Below are 18,084 nucleotides of genomic sequence, written 5' to 3'. Positions count from 1 at the left end.
AGATGAATGAAGCTTATATGATGTTTAGAGGCACAAAATCATCATTCAGAACAAACACTGATGTCTTGAGATGAGGGCATTGTAGAAATACTTTGTGAGGATTTTTTTTAGATTTTATGCTATCCATTCTTTGACAGTCTCTGTCAAAATAAAGTAAGGGAAAGCTATAACAAGTGAATTACTTTTTAGCATCCCAATGAGTAATATTAACAGATTACTTTTGAGATAGTGAAATGACTAACTCGAATGAATCACTTTTTTGAAAAGTGATTATCCAGGTTCCAGTCAAGCTTGTTTCAACTTACCTATCATGATATTATTTTCTTTGAAGGTACCTGCTTCCCAGTTGGAGTTTTCTAGCAGCTATGAAAATGCCCCTCATATGTGGTGAGTGAGATGTTTTATTTTATTTGGTAAAATGACCTGAATTTAAAACTTGTACCTGAAAGAGATTGTTCTTTAAAAAGAAGACAGAAATGTGTTTGAGAATGCTTAATCCTGCATTGGATTTGGGCCTATGCTGTAAACATCTAATATGAAGGTGGATGTGTGCATCCTCACTGCAACAGTACTTAGTGACACTAGAATGAGTCTTTGAAATGAGGATCATGATTTTTCAATTGGATTAACATCATTCTCCTTTCTTTTCTTTCCAAGTTCGGACCGTTCAGACGAGGAATCTGATGCCTTGCATAACCACTTTAATACCGTGATCCTACCTTTCGTTTGTATGTCGTACACTGCCACAAATCAGGACTTTGTGCAACATCTCTCTGCATTGATAGCAGAGGCTATGGAAAACGCACCTTCTTTTTCAATGGAAACTCGGATCCAAAATACAGGGAACTGTTTGAGTGATTCCAGAGCAGTAGATACAGAAGATGGCTATTTTGAAATGGGACTTCATGAAGGAGACCATGTGTTTGAGTTCAGCCCTACTCCGGACATTGTGTCTGTAGCGTTGGATAGCACAAAAGCAGAGCATCATGACATAGTCAAAATCCTGTGGAGTTTTTGTATTCAGGTTCATAAAGGACTCAAGCAGTTTGCTTCCTGTCTGGTTTTGACTGGTAGTGTGGTAGCTGTGTTTGAAATTCCCCAAGATTCAAAAGGAAACTGCCAACATATTCTTTCTGCCTTGAAATTAGTAGTGTGTTTTCCATATTCAGATCTTACAGAATTTGGCTTCTTGATACCAGAAATTTGTTTGACACTCAAAGTAAATAATGGCGACACAAGTTTATTTATTGTCTCAGACTCTCAGAACCTGCAAGATTTCTATTCCTGTTTACATAGGTCATGCTCTCAGTGCTGCAGACCTCCTTTAGCAAGTTCCTTACTGCACTGTGGCAAAGCAAGTTTGCAGGAATTTGTTTACCAGCTGATGGGGTTTTATCACATTTCATCTGAAAACACGGAAATAAAAGGGTGTTTCCCAGCTTATATTTTCTGCCATAATAACACTGATGCTCAAAAGGTCCTATGCCAGCCAGACATGGCCAGCAATGACAAAACTTTTTCTAAACATGGTACAAGTTCTGCACTTTATTCAGCGTTCCACAAGTTCACTGGAGAAAGCCACTGCATGTTCCATCCCTGTTGGATATTTCTAACCCCGCAGCACCTGCACATAGTTCACGTTGATTTTAATGTACTGCCTGGAAAACACATAGACTCTGAAAATGCAAGGAGCATTTTCAAAATGAGTAGGATCCCCCTGGCTTCGGTTCTTTTGCATCCCACCAGCCATTCTGTTCAGCAGGAAGGTTCATTTTCAGATGGACATGTGCTAGAATTACTCATTGGCTATAGATTGGTCACAGCAGTATTTGTTCTTCCTCATGAGAAGTTCCATTTTCTGAGAGTCTATAGTCTTCTGAGGACACTTCTGCAAGACATCAAAACAATAATTGTTTTCAAAGCTTCCAGCAATGTAGAGCCAGCAAGAAATTCTCTCTTGGCTTCCACAAGGCACAACCAGGCTTCAAGGTGAGGATATGTATTTCTTTTCAAAGCATACAGTGACAGTGAGGAACTTGGTGGGCTGTAAATTTTGAGTCTGGTCCTTTTGCTTCCTTTGAACCATGCTGTACAATTTTACATTAGGGCAGTAGCTGTGGAAGTGAGTTCTAGTCAGAAATACCTTAACTAATATTTATGAAAACCTAAATAGAATTTAAGATATATTTAGAAATATGTGAAAATACAAAATTATAGGTGTTGATACTTTCTTCTTTGGCTTTTACTTGTGTTTCATTTATGTTTCCTGCTGATAGTGTGAATTCATCTTTTTTCCAGCTATTGTAAGCCTCACCTGCCCTTCTCATCTCTATATCCATCTGAATTTCTGCTGAAGAAAATCACTGAAGAGAACCAGATACCTGTGCACCTTCTGATTTCATCGTCTCTCCAATATGTCGCTGGGCTAAAGGGGAAATCCATTATGGAATTTTTCCACAACAGCATTGCTGAGGTATTTCATAAGGAATACAGATGGGTTTTTCCAGATGTAGGATTCCAGAAGAGAGCATGTTGATTTGTTTTAAGCAAAATTGTATTTTAAAGACTGACACGTTTTTATGGAAAGAGATATCATGCTGGTATCCTAATTTTACTATTCTTAGTACTAAATTGTGGTGCTGCACTAGACTGTTTTATTTGAATGGAATTTATAGGATAGCTGCAAATATGTCCTTGTTGAGAATAAATGTGTGATATTTACAATTGGGTTTTTAAGAACTTCTCAACACACTTATGTAAATCATTATTACTTTCATAGATACATAAGTGTGGAACTTGAGAGCTCACAGGGACAACAGTATTACCAAAGAGAGATTCTTTGTGGTGGAAATATAAGTTTAACTATGAGATATATAAAAAATGAATTATAACAGGCAAGTCACAAAAGAAGGCGAAATATAAAGTTATGCTAAAATAGCTGATTAATTGCATTGTCTGTATTGTAGGTGGAAAATGAAGAGCTAAGATATCTCATGTGGTCATCTGTTCTTTTTTATAAAGCACCTGATATGGAAGTGACAGCTTGTGTGCTACTTTCAACTAAAGCTATTTACTTCTTGTTGGATAATTCTGTGAGTCATTCTAATGAGCATCAGTTAGGTAAGATAAGAAAAGCTTGTTTGTGGCTTTTAATAATATTTGTGAGGACAGGCAGATTTTTTTTGCTCAAAACAGATCACTTACTGTGAAGATGCACATTTATTAAAAGAGTAACTATAATTCTGTTCCTGGTATGTATTGTCAGTTTGTGGAAACACAGAAAATGGCACTAGGCACAGAAGATTTTAAAAGGCCATTGTTACCTGCTTCATTGTTGAATAGGTTTTCAGTTAGAAAGTCAGACTTGGCCTCGATGGTCCATGCTCTCATTACATCCAGGATAGACTACCGCAATGCGCTCTATGTGGGGTTGCCTTTGAAGACTGTCCGGAAGCTACAAATAGTCCAACAAGAGGCAGCCAGGTTAATAACTGGGGCGGCATACAGGGAGCACACAACTCCCATGTTACGTCAGCTCCACTGGCTGCCTGTTTGCTACCGGGCATAATTCAAAGTGCTGGCTTTGGCCTGTAAAGCCCTAAACAGCCCCAGCCCAGTTTATCTGTCAGAACGCATCTCCCTTTACAAACCACTGCGAAGACTAAGATCTTTTGGGGAGGCCCTGCTTTCAGTCCCACCACCGTCACAGGCACATTTGGCAGGGACAAGAGAAGGGCTTTCTTAGTTATTGCCCCCCCCCCCCCCCCCGGCTATGGAACTTCCTTCTTGGGGAGATTAGATCAGCCCCCCCCCCTTCCTGTCCTTTAGAGAGATGGTAAAAACCTGGCTGTGGGACCAAGCCTTAGGCAGTGCAATGAGGCAACAATAATAGGAAACCTACTCCACTAACCGGAGCCAACATGGTGTCCTGAGTTGGTTTAAATAGATGATTTTAAAATAGATATAACTGATTATAATGTTTGTGTATATTTACAATTATTTTATGTCCCGGCATGGAGAGCTTGTTGTATATATGTTGTGCTCCGCCCTGAGTCCCCTTCGGGGTGAGAAGGGCAGAATAGAAATGTATTAAATAAAATAAATAAATAAATAATACAGTTTTGTAGCAGTATTACTATGTGGCAGCAAGATTTCAGAAGATGAATGCAAATATGAGAAGGCACATGCAAGGAGGAATTGGCTGGCAGGCAATGGTAGCATTCGTATTTCTGCCTGTGTTTACACAATCCGTCCCATATGACTGACTAAACATCCCCCCAACCACCTCTATGGATCAGAAATAAATAGGAAGGAGACTGGATGAAACTATGGGGAAGGTTGAGAAAGGACCATCTTTCTGTGGATTCTCCCAGTACAGATACATGTCTAATGTGAAATTTTGTAAGTTTTATCTCTGTAAATACAGACTTTGGAGCCCATATCACTTAGCTTAATGTATAACTTGTTCTGTCTTTAGTAGAAACTTTTGATTTAAGTTACAGAATGAAATGGTGAACTGTGACTTTTTGAGATGTGAAAACACCCCTCAGATCTCTTGAAGAAAACCATAGCTTTATACGAATATTCTTTAAACAGCAGGTTTTGGGAACAAAGGCCTCCTTGACTGTGAATTCAGTTCTTTCTACCTCTCTTGCTGCCTAGTTCTGAAATTGAATGATCTGCACTCAGTAAACATTGGACTTTTTGATCAATATTTTCGACTTGCTGGTAAGTAAATAGGTATTTCCTCATCTTTTCTGTTTTGTGTTCCCCTTCTACCATCAGACTTCATTATTTGTTGAATCAATTTATTTATTCGTGCTTATAGAGTTAATTACAATGTACTTTGTGATAATGCTTAATAAACATTTTTATCATATGAGGCGCTACATTCAATTTCCCTACTACACATTTTCAAAATACTTCTTGAATTTTTTTTAGCACAAACATAAGTCTCAGATCTTGAATCTCTTTATTATCTTGAGAAGTTTTAGTAGAGATATTGACTAGAATTTGGATGTTATTTTAATCTTTGTAATGTTTTGTTCTTGTTTTTTGGGTAATTTTTTTTCTGTGTGACATTGCACATGCTTCTGATGTAAGCATTTCACAAAAAGTTACTGAAAAATGGTCTCCATTGAAAAATCCAAAGCAGTGTTATGGGAGAACCAGAAACAACTTTGGTTCTGTCTTCTTTTCAGGTCGTTCAGCTGAACATATATTAACTTGCCTCACCAGAGACAGTTACAGCACTCATGACTTTATCCAGCATCTCATGGCTGTGCTCTCATTACTGGCAAGGACACCATCTCCAGAGCCAGTAGATAAGGACTTCTACTCCGAATTTGGAAAGAAAAATACAGGTAAAACAATCTAGAAATATTTCAGGCCTTTAAATCACTTATTACATTAGTATACATTTAAAATTTTCTTGCTCTCTTTGCATCTATTGCCCAAGATTATAGGTGCACAGAATAACAGGGCAGAAGAATTTTAGACAGCCATACTTTTTCTAGGTGCATAAGCCTTTTTTATAGAATTCCTCTTACCAGGATTCTGAAATCTCCATTCATATCATGTAATTTCAGTAGACTCGATTCTAAAGCAGGTCTGTGATAAAACATATCACAGAAATTATGGGATTATGCTGACATCTTTGAAGATAAGGACCAGCACCTTGAATTGGGCCAGGAAAAAATTGGAAGCCAGTGTTGAATTGGTATAACATGACATATAAAAGGCAATGTGATGTTTTCATTTCCACTAGTTTCTAAACATAGTTCAGTTTGTAGATGTCCTGAAAGTTAGCATCCTCATGTAGGAAACCTTGCAATCATATAAATGGGAAATTATTTGAAGTAATGACTGAGGTCAAACTCAGTAAGGCGCACAAGTAGTGTATTGGCTGAAGCCGGGCAAAGGTCACCTGGGTTTTGGGAGCAATGGCAGGATCCAGAGGCACCCCAAACCTGCATACTTTCTGCCTCAGGATAGAGCAGGCTCCCAATCCCTTACTAGCTTCACTGTTGACGGTCAGAATTTCTGTTATGTACAAGTGAAATATTTAGAAGCCTGAGTTCTTTGCAGCAATGTTCTAAATATGATGTAGTTTAGACCTTTTAAAATGCTAATCCTTAACATGTCAGTGACCCACCTATCGGATTACACTATGTAACACAATTTTTGTTCTTGGGCTATAAATGTTATTTCCTAATTGGTTCTATCATAAAAACATAGGTAAAGTTTATTAAACTATAAAAACTTTGTTTTTGCGGGACATCTGCCATAGTTCTTCAAGGAATATCTCGTAGAGTCTCAACCAATTCAACATACTGTAGTTTGTGGCAACCACAAAAAAACAAAGTACCAAACAATTAAACAGGAAACAACAATTTCAAGCCAGAACAGATTTTTTTCAAATTTTGTTACATAGTGTTATCAAAATATTTGCAGGGTATAAAGGTAGTGGGGCTGGGTTTAATACTGAAAGCAGTTAGCTTGTAGAAGGCCTGCTAACAAGTTTATGGCAGAGGGAAGATTTCTGATCCACAGTTTACTGATTTTCAGTTCTGGTTTGTGTTTGTAAAGTAAAGAGTTAATTTGATCATTCACATTTTGGATTATCCAATAAAGATCTTCCTTTAAATATTCAGGTAAAAATATAAAAAGAGCCTTAAACTTAATCTTAGTTGCTCCTTCAGGAGAAATGTTTAAATAGTAAGGTATGGATATTTATGCTTGCAGGAAAAATGGAGAATTACGAAATGATTCACTCTAGCAGAGTGAAGTTCATATACCCCAGTGAAGAAGAAATTGGGGACCTTGCTTTTCTAGTAGCAGAGAAGATGAACAATGTGATCAACGTCCAATCTCTGAATATCCTCCTCTATGTATTGGCTTTTCAAGTGAATACGGCAGAAGGGACTGCTCAGGCAAGCAGCTCACTTCAGCCTAAGACTCTCATATTAACCAGTTCGGACCTGTTCCTGTTCAATGAGGATTACATCAGTTACCCACTGCCTGAATTTGCCAAGGAGCCGCCAAAGAAAGACAAATACCAGCTAGCAGATGGAAGGAGAATCCGTGACTTGGACCGAGTGCTGATGGGCTACCAAACCTATCCGCAAGCGCTTACCTTCGTGTTTGATGACATTCATAACCAAGACCTTATGCAGAATATGACCCTGGATCACTTTGGCAACGTTCTCAGGTTCCCGAAAGGGCAGGTTCCTGCGGAGGGTAGCAGTAGCCGCGAGGTCCTCTGGTGTGTTTTCATCCCAAGCCCAGACAGTCGGGAGAAACTCATCTCTTTGCTTGCTAGGCAATGGGAGATTTTATGTGGCCGAGAGCTGCCTTTGGAGCTCACGGGGTAGTTTGTGGGGTTTTTGTTTTCAAATATTTTAGTCATTTGCAGACCAAAAGAATCAGGTTGAAGATGATGAATTAAAGCACAGTTTCACCTGCATAAAAACAGGGAAGGACTCGCTCTTCACAGGACGTTGAATCTTACTTGTGTGTTACCACTACCATTCCTTGTGCAACTGGGAGGTTTTAATAGTACAACATATTCTGCTAAAATGTTGAACTGGAATTTTCTAAACTCTATTTTTATGTAACCGTACATATTCAGGATTTCTGATTAAGCATCCTAGGCAACTGTATGGAACAAAAGGAGTCAACACTTGGCATACTTTAATTTAGGGCTGTTAATTTCCACTGTGTTTTGTGTCTTATGTATATATATATATGTATATATTACACATCAGTCTTGCAGTTCTATACAAAGAAAGTGTACATAAGGGTAACTAAAGCTGCTTGTGCTCTGTTAAAGTGCAGTGTTATTTGTACAATATGTATTTTATTGCCTGTGCTGATAATTATTTAATTATTCTGATAATTTTTACATTTCATCTTTTTATGATGTGTCAAATTTAATTTTTTTGCTGACTGTGAACATGATAGCAAAACTCACATATAACCGAAAGCTGCTTTTATATCCAGTGGACACTTTCAATTGTTTCAGCAAGTTAACCAATTTCTATTCACTGTTGTAGACACAAATATTGTCCAGGATTAATAACTGCCCTGTTGCCTGCAGATAATACGACACTAATAGTTCACAGCACTGTGTTAATGTTGCCATCTTTCTCAATACAAATAAACTGAAATTTGACACAGTTGCATTACTGGCTCTGGTTGTTTTTAGTACTTGCCTATCAATCCGAGTGTGGGCCAGTGATACCTTTCTGTCTTAAACATTCAGCTGTATGTGGGAGACTTCAAGGGGCAATCTCAAAGAAAACAGCAGATTATTAAAGTTCAGACTTGTCACAAAATTCATGTTAAGTATAGTGGGTTCTGGTGTTTTTTGTCTTGAGGGAAGTGTGTATTTCTTAAGGCTGCGGGATCTATAAAGTTCTTCTAAAGAGGGGAGAGTAGTAGTGACCCTTTGGAGTGCCTTCCTATCTGCCACTGTACAGTTACCAAACCATGTGCACATGCACTATATTAGGACACTCTCAGTCTCTATAGCACTGCAGTAGAAAGATACCAGCAGTTTTCATTCAGTTGTTGGTTCCTCGGAAGTCTTAGGTAGTGCAGTCTCTGCTAGGCCCTTTTAACCAATGTTGCTGAATGGGCACCTCACATTAGATCCTCCTTCACAGTGACACCCAGGAACTTAAAACTGGCCACTGCTCCACTTGGTCTTTATTCATGACCAAGGGCTGGATGTCTGGTCTGTTCTTTCTGTAGTCCACTATAAGCTCCTTGGTCTTATTGATGTTAAGAACCAGATTATTGTCCCTGCATCACGAGAACAGCTGATCCACCTTATCCCGATAGGCAGACTCATCTCCTTCATAGATAAGCCCCACGATGGTTGTATCATCTACAAATTTGGTAATGATACTGCTATGGTGGATTGTGTGTACAGAGTGTAAAGCAGAAGACACAACACACAGCCCTGTGGTGTCCCAGTGTTGAGAGTAAGAGCTGACAAGTTATGAATACCTAATCTAACCCTCTGGGATCGTCCAGACAAGAAGTCCATAATCCAGGAACAGAATGAATATGTACAATCCAAGATCCATAAGTTTAGACACCAGAAATTCCAGAAGCTGAAGTCCAAAACAACTGGAGGACCAAAGTTTGAGAACAACTGATCTAGACATTATACTCCTGTTGAATTGGCCTAGTATCACACCTACTAAAACTCCTAGATCTCCTTTATGTTTACTTTTGTGAAGCCAGGTGTCACACAATCTATTTCTATATTTCATTTTTTCTTCATTTCACCCTGTTGAAATTTATTTTGTTAGTTTTGGTCCAGCTCTCTAACCTGTTAAAGTTATTTTGGGTACTGATCTTGTCCTATTAGCTATTCTTCCTAATTTGGTGCCATCTGTGTGTCCTATCCAAATCACTGATAAAAATGTTGAATAGCATTGGGCCCAGGACAGACCCCATAGGGCACCCCATTCGTCACTTTTTTCTAGAATGAAGTGGAACCATTGCTGAGCATCTTTCTGTTCAGTCAATCAAAATCAATCATCAATTCACCAAACATTATATAATTGTCCAGTCCACATTTCACTAGTTTGTATGCAAGATAATCATGGGGAATCTTGTTGAAGGCTATACTAAACTCACAATACACTACATCTACAGCTTTCCCTTTACCCTACTGCATCATCTGTTCAATTTTCCCCTCGCTAAACACGATTTTCCTTTTGGGAGAAGACAGAGGCAAATAAGGTGTTGAGTAGTTCTGCCTTTTCTCTCCTGTTAGCATTTTGTCATCTCTATTGATGTACCATTTCCTCGTTCTTTTTGCTATGGACTTGACCAAACTCCCCCCTTTATTGGTTTTGACCTCTCTAGCTCATTCTGCAATTTAGCTTTTCTGACTATTTTTGCTGACTTTTTGTTTTAATTCCCCTTTTGTAATTTCCACCCTTTTACATTTCTTTTCCATTCCAGCTCAGTTGAAGGTTCTTTAGACATCAATTTTGGATTTTTTATACAGCTCCCATTTTTCTTCCTCATTGGAACTATTTGAACAGAGATCTGTATAAACTGAATACTCATAAATTTAATATTTAGTGAAATAAACTAGGTAATAAAAGACCTATTCATTTGAAAACTTTTCTTTTATCTAGAGCAAATTTAAACCTTCATAGAATAGCTGCCCAGGTTTTAAAAAACTGGGTAAAGAAACAACCACCTTTTCAAATATGTAGTAGGGAAGATTGAAGAGATGGCACTATATTTCCATGTATATAGTTAATGCGGTATTAGGTTTCTTTCCAAAACCTTTCAGGTTAGTCTGATGATTTCAAAATGAGGAATAGTTTTTTTGTTAGTTATTGACTATTTATAGGGTAGTTGCATATGCATTCCCAGTGAAGGTTATTTCCTGGCCCCCAATTAATTTAATTGAAACTGTGTTAAGTAGAATACTTTTTAGGTTACTTTTTTGGATGAATTGTTAATACATCATAGGGTGGGTATTATAATGATCATTTGCTACAAACAATTGAATTTGGATGCAGTAGATTTATAACCTTCAGTAATTTGCAACTGTTTCAAAGGATCACTTCTTTCCTAAATCACATGGCAATTTGCTGCAAAGAATGAAGAACTGTTCTGGATGTGGTCAATTGAAAGTCTTCTCTTAAGCAAAAAAAATTGTCTCTTTTGCTGTCCTAAGCACATTTCAGATCCTTACTGGCTCAAGAACTGAGAAAAATCACATGCAGTCTCACACACACAATGCAAAACAAGAAAATATCTTTCCTGGAAATATTTTTTTAACACTAATGAGATTGAGCTATAATTTAGCTGTCTCATTCTTCATTCTGCCTTCCTCATGCCTCAGATAATTTCGCCACCAAAGGAATGAACAATACTGAGAAACTTGTTTCATTCTGAGATTTAAAATAGGGACATTTTTCTTTCTTATGTTTTCTGTCCCTTGGAATTTGTAGATATCAGAAAACCTGTGCAAAATAATGTAGATTTTTCCAATAGACCATTAAGTCTTTGCAGTCTTTTTTTCAAGGCTGCATAAACACCAGATTTCAATTGCAGGAAACTGCCTGAGCTGAAAGGGGGCTTTAAATGCTTCATAAAAGAATGGCCTTGTGGCTCAGCACTTTCACCACATATTTGAAAAATAAAAGGCATTTTATGCAGAGAAGACAGAGTACTAGGATCCAACAAAAATGCATATGCAAGCATGGGGGAGAAAAGCACATAAAGCCAGAGTTTTGCTTATTGTTTTTACTATGGCAGTTTCCACCGCTGAAGAGAGCCGCTACTGTCAACTGTAGAGCAGCTTGTCTCTTTGGCCATGGGAACCCTATGGCAGCAATGAAAAAACAGTCCAGTTGCATATGCAAAGCTAAATCTGCCTCTGTTGTAATTTTAGAGGCCCCAGTATGTACCTGCCTTGCACATGGCCTGCAAGGACAGTTAGTGGGGTTACAAAAGCACAGAGAAAAAATAGGACTTTGAAGGGAGATGTTGACAAGCTGGAATGTGTCCAGAGGAGGGCAACTAAAATGATCAAAGGTCTGGAGAACAAGCCCTATGAGGAGAGGCTTAAAGAACTGGGCATGTTTAGCCTGCAGAAGAGAAGGCTGAGAGGAGACATGATAGCCATGTACAAATATGTGAGGGGAAGTCATAGGAAGGAGGGAGCAAGCTTGTTTTCTGCTGCCCTGCAGACTAGGACGCGGAACAATGGCTTCAAACTACAGGAAAGGAGATTCCACCTGAACATCAGGAAGAACTTCCTCACTGTGAGGGCTGTTCGGCAGTGGAACTCTCTGCCCCAGGGTGTGGTGAAGGCTTCTTCTTTGGAGGCTTTTAAACAGAGGCTGGATGGTCATCTGTCAGGGGTGCTTTGAATGCGATTTCCTGCTTATTGACAGGGGGTTGGACTGGATGGCCCATAAGGTCTCTTCCAACTCTACTATTCTATGATTCTGTGATTCTCAGTGTGTTAAAGCTCTGAGCTGCTGAACTTGCATAGAGTCATAGAGTCATAGAGTCATAGAATAGTAGAGTTGGAAGAGACCTCATGGGCCATCTAGTCCAACCCCCCGCTAAGAAGCAGGAAATCGCATTCAAAGCACACCCGACAGATGGCCATCCAGCCTCTGCTTAAAAGCTTCCAAGGAAGGTCCCGAAAGGTCCCAGGTTCAAATCCCTGGAGCGGAATGAGCACCCGCTGTTAGCCCCAGCTCCTGCCAACCTAGCAGTTCGAAAACATGCAAATGTGAGTAGATCAATAGGTACCGCTCCGCTGGGAAGGTAACGGCGCTCCATGCAGTCATGCCGGCCACACAACCTTGGAGGTGTCTATGGACAATGCCGGCTCTTCAGCTTAGAAATGGAGATGAGCACCAACCCCCAGAGTCGGTCACGACTGGACTTTAACATCAGGGGAAAACCTTTACCTTTACCTTTTACTATGATTCTATGATTCTATGAAACATTGCCCACACAGTGTAATGCCTGTAATGGTCTTAATGTCTGTAAATGGTCTTGTGTTAATGTGTGCTGTCAAATACCTAGACCACAGCAGGTATTTATATGGATATCTCTACTTGGTTGTTTTTTTTTTTTCCATGTCAGGAGCGACTTGAGAAACTGCAAGTCATTTCTGGTGTGAGAGAATTGGCTGTCTGCAAGGATATTGCCCAGGGGACGCCCGGGATTTTTTGATGTTTTTATCATCCTTATGGGAGGCTTCTCTTATGTCCCCGCATGGAGCTGGAGCTGATAGAGGGAGCTCATCCATGCTCTCCCCGGCTTGTATTTTATTATATTTATTTATTACAGTCGATGACCAGCAACAGAAGGCTTGTATTTGAACCGGCAACTTCAGGCCAGCAACCCAACCTCCAAGCCATCAGTTCTGCTGGCACAAGGGTTTTACCCCCTGTGCCACTGGGATGCTAGTTCTGCAGAGCAATAATGACTCTGCAATGGTACCTCGGAGCTCCGTGTGTTTATACCACAAACTGCTCCAAGTCCCCACTGACTAATTTCAAAGTCATGCAGTGTGTAGCTGCTACTATTCACAAAGAAACGTGCACATCCAAAATCTTCTGTAGAAGTTGAGAGAGAGTTGTTGCTTTTTACTGTTATGGAATGGTAGTTTATATTATTTTACTTGCTACTTGTCTTCTCCTAAAAATATAATTAAGCAATTTCCTTTTATGATGAAACAATATGAACACTTGTGGAAAGAGATGGACGACTAAGAAACTTCTTGTTATTTTAATATGAGTTGTTACATTTGCATTTGTGGTGCTTTTGGCAACAAAGTCTGTAGCAAAGTAGGCCCAAGAGTAACATTTTATTATTCCAAAGAGCGTTGTGAGGAGGATCACTGGCATGCCCTGAAAATAAAATGTTTCAATGGGATACTGTTATAACATTATTTTAAAGAGGATTTCTTCAAGTTTTAAAACTTTGATAATCATCTTGAGCAAATCACCACTTTTGAAATATTGTGTATATTTCAAACAGTTAGTGACTGGTAAACTCTAGTAAAACCCAAAGCAATCCCTGGAAACAATTTAATGTCACCCTATGAATTTACCATCCAGATCTGCATCAACTCTAGTTCACCCACCAGCTTCACTTCACAGTATGTATGTATGATTAAAATACCACGCCGATGAAAAATGAAGGATTTCCTTCCGTCCGTTTTGAACTGATATGAGAGAGGAAATCTGTCGATGTTCCTGTTTTGAGTAACCCCCCTCTCCCTTCCCACATTTCTTTCTGAGAGTTATTTTTATTACCTCTGTGCTTTTTTCCCTTTGAACGGATCTGCTGACAGTTCAGACTCCGTCAAAGCAAGCTTGCTTTTGTATATTTTGGAATAAGAGATCTACAGCATGCAAAATGTTTTTCCCTTGTCTTCGTTTCACTTCTGAGTTCCTTGGATCTGATTCTTAGTAGGCGGGTTATCTTACATAAACAGCATCGGCATCCTCCACATCTCCTCTAAGCAGAGGGGTCTCAGCAAAGGCACATGGCAATGAGAGCTCCCGGCTTATTCCTTTTCATCTTAGCAGCATGCTTCATGCCTCCAACTGAAGAGCAAGGCCAGGTAAGTGGATAGCTCTCTTGAGCACTGGAAACTGCAGTGATGTCTGCACAGAAGACTTGGGAAGTGTGCTCCATCACACTCACCGGGGAAGTTGGCTTCCTCTTCAATGGAGAATGCCCTGAGATTAAATCAGCATGTTTCTAATGGCCAGTGCAGGGTATTATTTACATTTTGAAATCATTAAATGATTGATCAGCCTAAGGGTGTGAGTGCAGGGGGATATTTTTAAGTGTGAAAGATCCACACTTATCTTGGAAGATAAGAAGAGTTAGTACTAGTTAGTTCTAGTTAGTACTTGGGTGGGAGACAGTCAATGAACATTAGTTGCTTTAGGCTATATTTCAGAGGAAAGGTCTGGCAAAGTCAACTCCCAGTATTCCTAGCCTAAGAAAGCCTTATGAAATTCAGAGTCGCCATAAAGCAAGAGGAGATTTGAAGGCACATACACACATAATGAGTGTTATCAATTTATGTATGTTATTATTTATGACATTTCTACCCAACCTTTCTCAACCTCGGAGGGGACTTGAGGCAGCTTTACAAATAGGCAACTATTTAATGCCTTAAAAACAATGTACAATTCAAATGGATATTTAAAAGAATTATAAAATACATTAAAACAATTAAAGCATTTAAAACAATACATTCACAATGAATCATGTAAGCCACAAGTGTAATCTGGGCCATTCCAAAAGTTATTTGTAAATACAGTAATTTGTAAATATAGTAATTACTACATAGCATTACTGTGCATGTCATAGCATTACATTTTTCTGTCAAATTTGTTGTATAACATGATGTTTTGGTGCTTAATTTGTATAATGATTACCTAATTTGATGTTAAATCGGCTTTTGCTGAAACCCTTCTTATTATCCAATATATTCACTTATCCAACGTTCTGCCGGCCTGTTTATGTTGGATAAGTGAGACTCTACTGTATATTTATAATCTTATATTATCTGCTTAGAACTGGATTATATGAGTCCCCTTCTACACAGCTGCATGGAATCCAGTTAAAATCAGATAATCTGTATTTTATAGGCAGTGTGGAAGAGGCCTAAGTGAGGCCTAACTCTGCCTGTCCCCTGGGCTAAGTGGGTTGCTAGGAGACCAAGTGGGCGGAGCTTAGCCTTCTAACTGGCAGCAATTGGATAAAAACAATTATTCCTCTCCCTCTAATTAGGACTTTATTTTTCTTTTCTTTTTGTTGTATGAACGTAGAGGCATGGATGAGGGGTTGTGCTGCCAAGTTTCTGGGATGTGTAGTTTTGTTGTTTTGTCCTAGGCCGAAATTTCATTACACACACACACACACACACACACACACACACACACATATATATATATATATATATATATATATAGAGAGAGAGAGAGAGAGAGAACGGCATTATATGGTCAGCATATTTATTTATTTATTTATTACATCACTTCTACCCTGCCCTTCTCAGCCATCAGGGGACTCAGGGCGGCTTACAATATAAACATACGTATATATATATATATATATATATATATATATATATATATATATATAAAATCCATTGAGATTAAAAATTACAATAAAATTAAGAATATACATTATACATAATTATACATTTAAATATACATTTAAGGCGCTTTAAGCATAGACTCGTATAATGCAGTTTTACTGCACTGACCTATGTTATATGAGTCTACACTGACCTTATAATGCCCATTATAGGGCAGTGTAGATGGGGCCTCAAACTAATGTTACAACCTGCAGATGACCTCTTATTAAAGGTGCCACGGAAACCTCATGATAGGTTAACTTTAGTGTCATTATAAATTATTTGAAGGCACACAACATCACAATGTCATTATTATTGACAAATATGGATAGATTTGAATCAAGCCCCTTCTACACTGTACTTATATCCCAGAATCTGATCCCAGGTTATCTTCTTATCCCTGATTATATGGCAGTGGAGACTCAAATAATCCAGTTCAAAGCAGAACTGGATCAGTGTTTAGCCACATTTGTCAATAATAATGATGTTGTGCTGTTGTGTGCCTTCATAATTTATAGTGACGCTAAAGTCAAGGGAAAGATGTGTTATTGAAGGCTTTCATGGCTGAAATCACAGGGTTGTTGTGTGTTTTCCAGGCTGTATGGCCATGTTCCAGAGGTATTATCTCCTGACGTTTCACCCACATCTATGGCAGGCATCCTCAGAGGTTGTGAGGTATGTTGGAAAACTAAGCAAGGAAGGTTTATATATCTGTGAAAGGTTCAGGCACTGCAGACTAACTCAACCAGAGAAGTCAGCCATAGCAGAGCACTTGATGAACCAACCTGGACACAGTATATTATCTGAGAACACAGAAATGCTGGACCACTCTAACAACTATCATGTCAGTCTACACAGAGAAGCCATTGAAATCCACAAGCATGTGGGCAATTTCAACAGAAAGGAGGAAACCATGAAAATGAAAAAAAAAATCTGGCTACAATATTTAAAAACTCTAAAATCAGAACAGTAAATAAAGAACAACACTCTGAGAACAGAGGAATTACAGACATGAATCAATCAGGGGCAGCTAACACCTCAGAATGAAAGATTCCCCCAGGCAGGAAGAAGCCAGGATATGTATCCCGCCCTTCTCACCCAAGAGGGGACTCAGGGCGGATATGAAGCCGGCAAGGCCATTAATGCTAATCAAGGTGATTAATTACAACATTCACTCTGGCCTCCAACAGACAAGAGTTCTTTCTCCCACCCTGGACCTTCCACAGATATAGAAACCTTCTTCGCTTAGTGTTTCGAATATACCTCACAATCTCTGAGGATGCCTGCCATAGATGTGGGTGAAATGTCAGGAGAGAATACTTCTGGAACATGGCCATACAGCCCGGAAAACACGCAACAACCCTCTAAGTGGTGAAGATGTTTATTTCCATCTTCCTCCTGCAATCTCCCATGTCCCCCTGCCACATCTGTTCTGGAGTCCTCTGATCTTTTGGAGCAGATCTGGAAGGATGTGTGTATTATTCGGTGCAACACTTGCATCTCTTCTGCTGATAGCAAGATACCATTGAATGTAAAATACTATGAAGAATTGTTTGAAATTAAAAATCAGCATCAGAGAGCATATTACCAAAACATAGTCATTTCATTTAATATGGAGTATGGCAGAACTAGGAAATAGAAACAAATTGATGTTTTTGTAAAGTTGTTATATGCCTATAGTTCAGGTTTCAGTAATAGATGTCTGTAGATAGAAGACCAAATGTCATTGGAACTAGGAAGGGCAATTTCCCCATAGCCCCCTGGCTACCCCCAGAATAAGACCTAGGAAAATTTTGTAGAGAGATTTAGACAGCATGACAATGATGGCGACATGAGAAGAAGGTTTCAAAAAATCCCACCCATGAAATTTAGATTTTTGCCTGCATTCATTTTTATTTTATTAGGATCACATGTTTGTGATCATTGCATATCCCACATACTATATTTTTAATTATTGTTATTATCGTTAATATATATATATTCAGTGTATATGTATGTATATATGTATATATGTATGTGTGTGTGTGTGTGTATATATATATATATATACACACACACACACACACAGTATATAGGTAAAGGTAAAGGTTTCCCTGATGTTAAGTCCAGTCGTGACCGACTCTGGGGGTTGGTGCTCATCTCCATTTCTAAGCCGAAGAGCCGGTGTTGTCCATAGACACTTCCAAGGTCATGTGGCCAGCATGACTGCATGGAGTGCTGTTACCTACCCATCGGAGCAGTACCTATTGATCTGCTCACATTTGCATGCTTTCGAACTGCTAGGTTGGCAGGAGCTGGGGCTAACAGCGGGCGCTCATTCCACTCCCAGGATTTGAACCTGGCACCTTTCGGTCTGCAAGTTCAGCAGCTCAGTGCTTAAACACACTGTGCCACCAGGGCCCCATACAGTGTGTGTGTGT

At 39.0% G+C, this 18,084-nt stretch overlaps 2 protein-coding genes across 8 annotated transcripts in view; both read left to right on the top strand.

Annotated features, from left to right (window-relative positions):
• The window catches only part of nisch (nischarin), a 37,518-nt gene extending 29,335 nt beyond the window's left edge, over positions 1 to 8,183 (top strand). The window contains exons 15-21 of one of the 7 annotated variants that reach the window (XM_016991586.2): positions 332 to 387; positions 658 to 1,989; positions 2,299 to 2,473; positions 2,967 to 3,120; positions 4,663 to 4,728; positions 5,202 to 5,363; positions 6,745 to 8,183. In XM_016991586.2, the coding sequence (XP_016847075.2) occupies positions 332 to 387; positions 658 to 1,989; positions 2,299 to 2,473; positions 2,967 to 3,120; positions 4,663 to 4,728; positions 5,202 to 5,363; positions 6,745 to 7,373 (2,574 nt within the window). In that variant the 3' untranslated portion in view covers positions 7,374 to 8,183. Of the gene's footprint in view, positions 1 to 331; positions 388 to 657; positions 1,990 to 2,298; positions 2,474 to 2,966; positions 3,121 to 4,596; positions 4,729 to 5,201; positions 5,364 to 6,744 lie in introns of those variants that run through there. The other 6 variants (XM_008105143.3, XM_008105142.3, XR_010002655.1 and 3 more) reach the window with 6 other exon arrangements.
• Positions 8,184 to 13,783: 5,600 nt separating this feature from the next.
• stab1 (stabilin 1) overlaps positions 13,784 to 18,084 on the top strand; it is a 135,753-nt gene continuing 131,452 nt past the window's right edge. Inside the window, exon 1 of the mRNA XM_008105146.3 lies at positions 13,784 to 14,131. Coding sequence (XP_008103353.1) covers positions 14,054 to 14,131 — 78 coding nt within the window. The 5' untranslated portion in view covers positions 13,784 to 14,053. The remainder of the gene's footprint in view (positions 14,132 to 18,084) is intronic.

The sequence above is a fragment of the Anolis carolinensis genome, chromosome 2 (genome assembly GCF_035594765.1).
Source record: "Anolis carolinensis isolate JA03-04 chromosome 2, rAnoCar3.1.pri, whole genome shotgun sequence".
In the NCBI taxonomy this organism is placed as follows: domain Eukaryota; kingdom Metazoa; phylum Chordata; class Lepidosauria; order Squamata; family Dactyloidae; genus Anolis; species Anolis carolinensis.
This window is presented reverse-complemented; position numbering and strand designations above follow the sequence as displayed.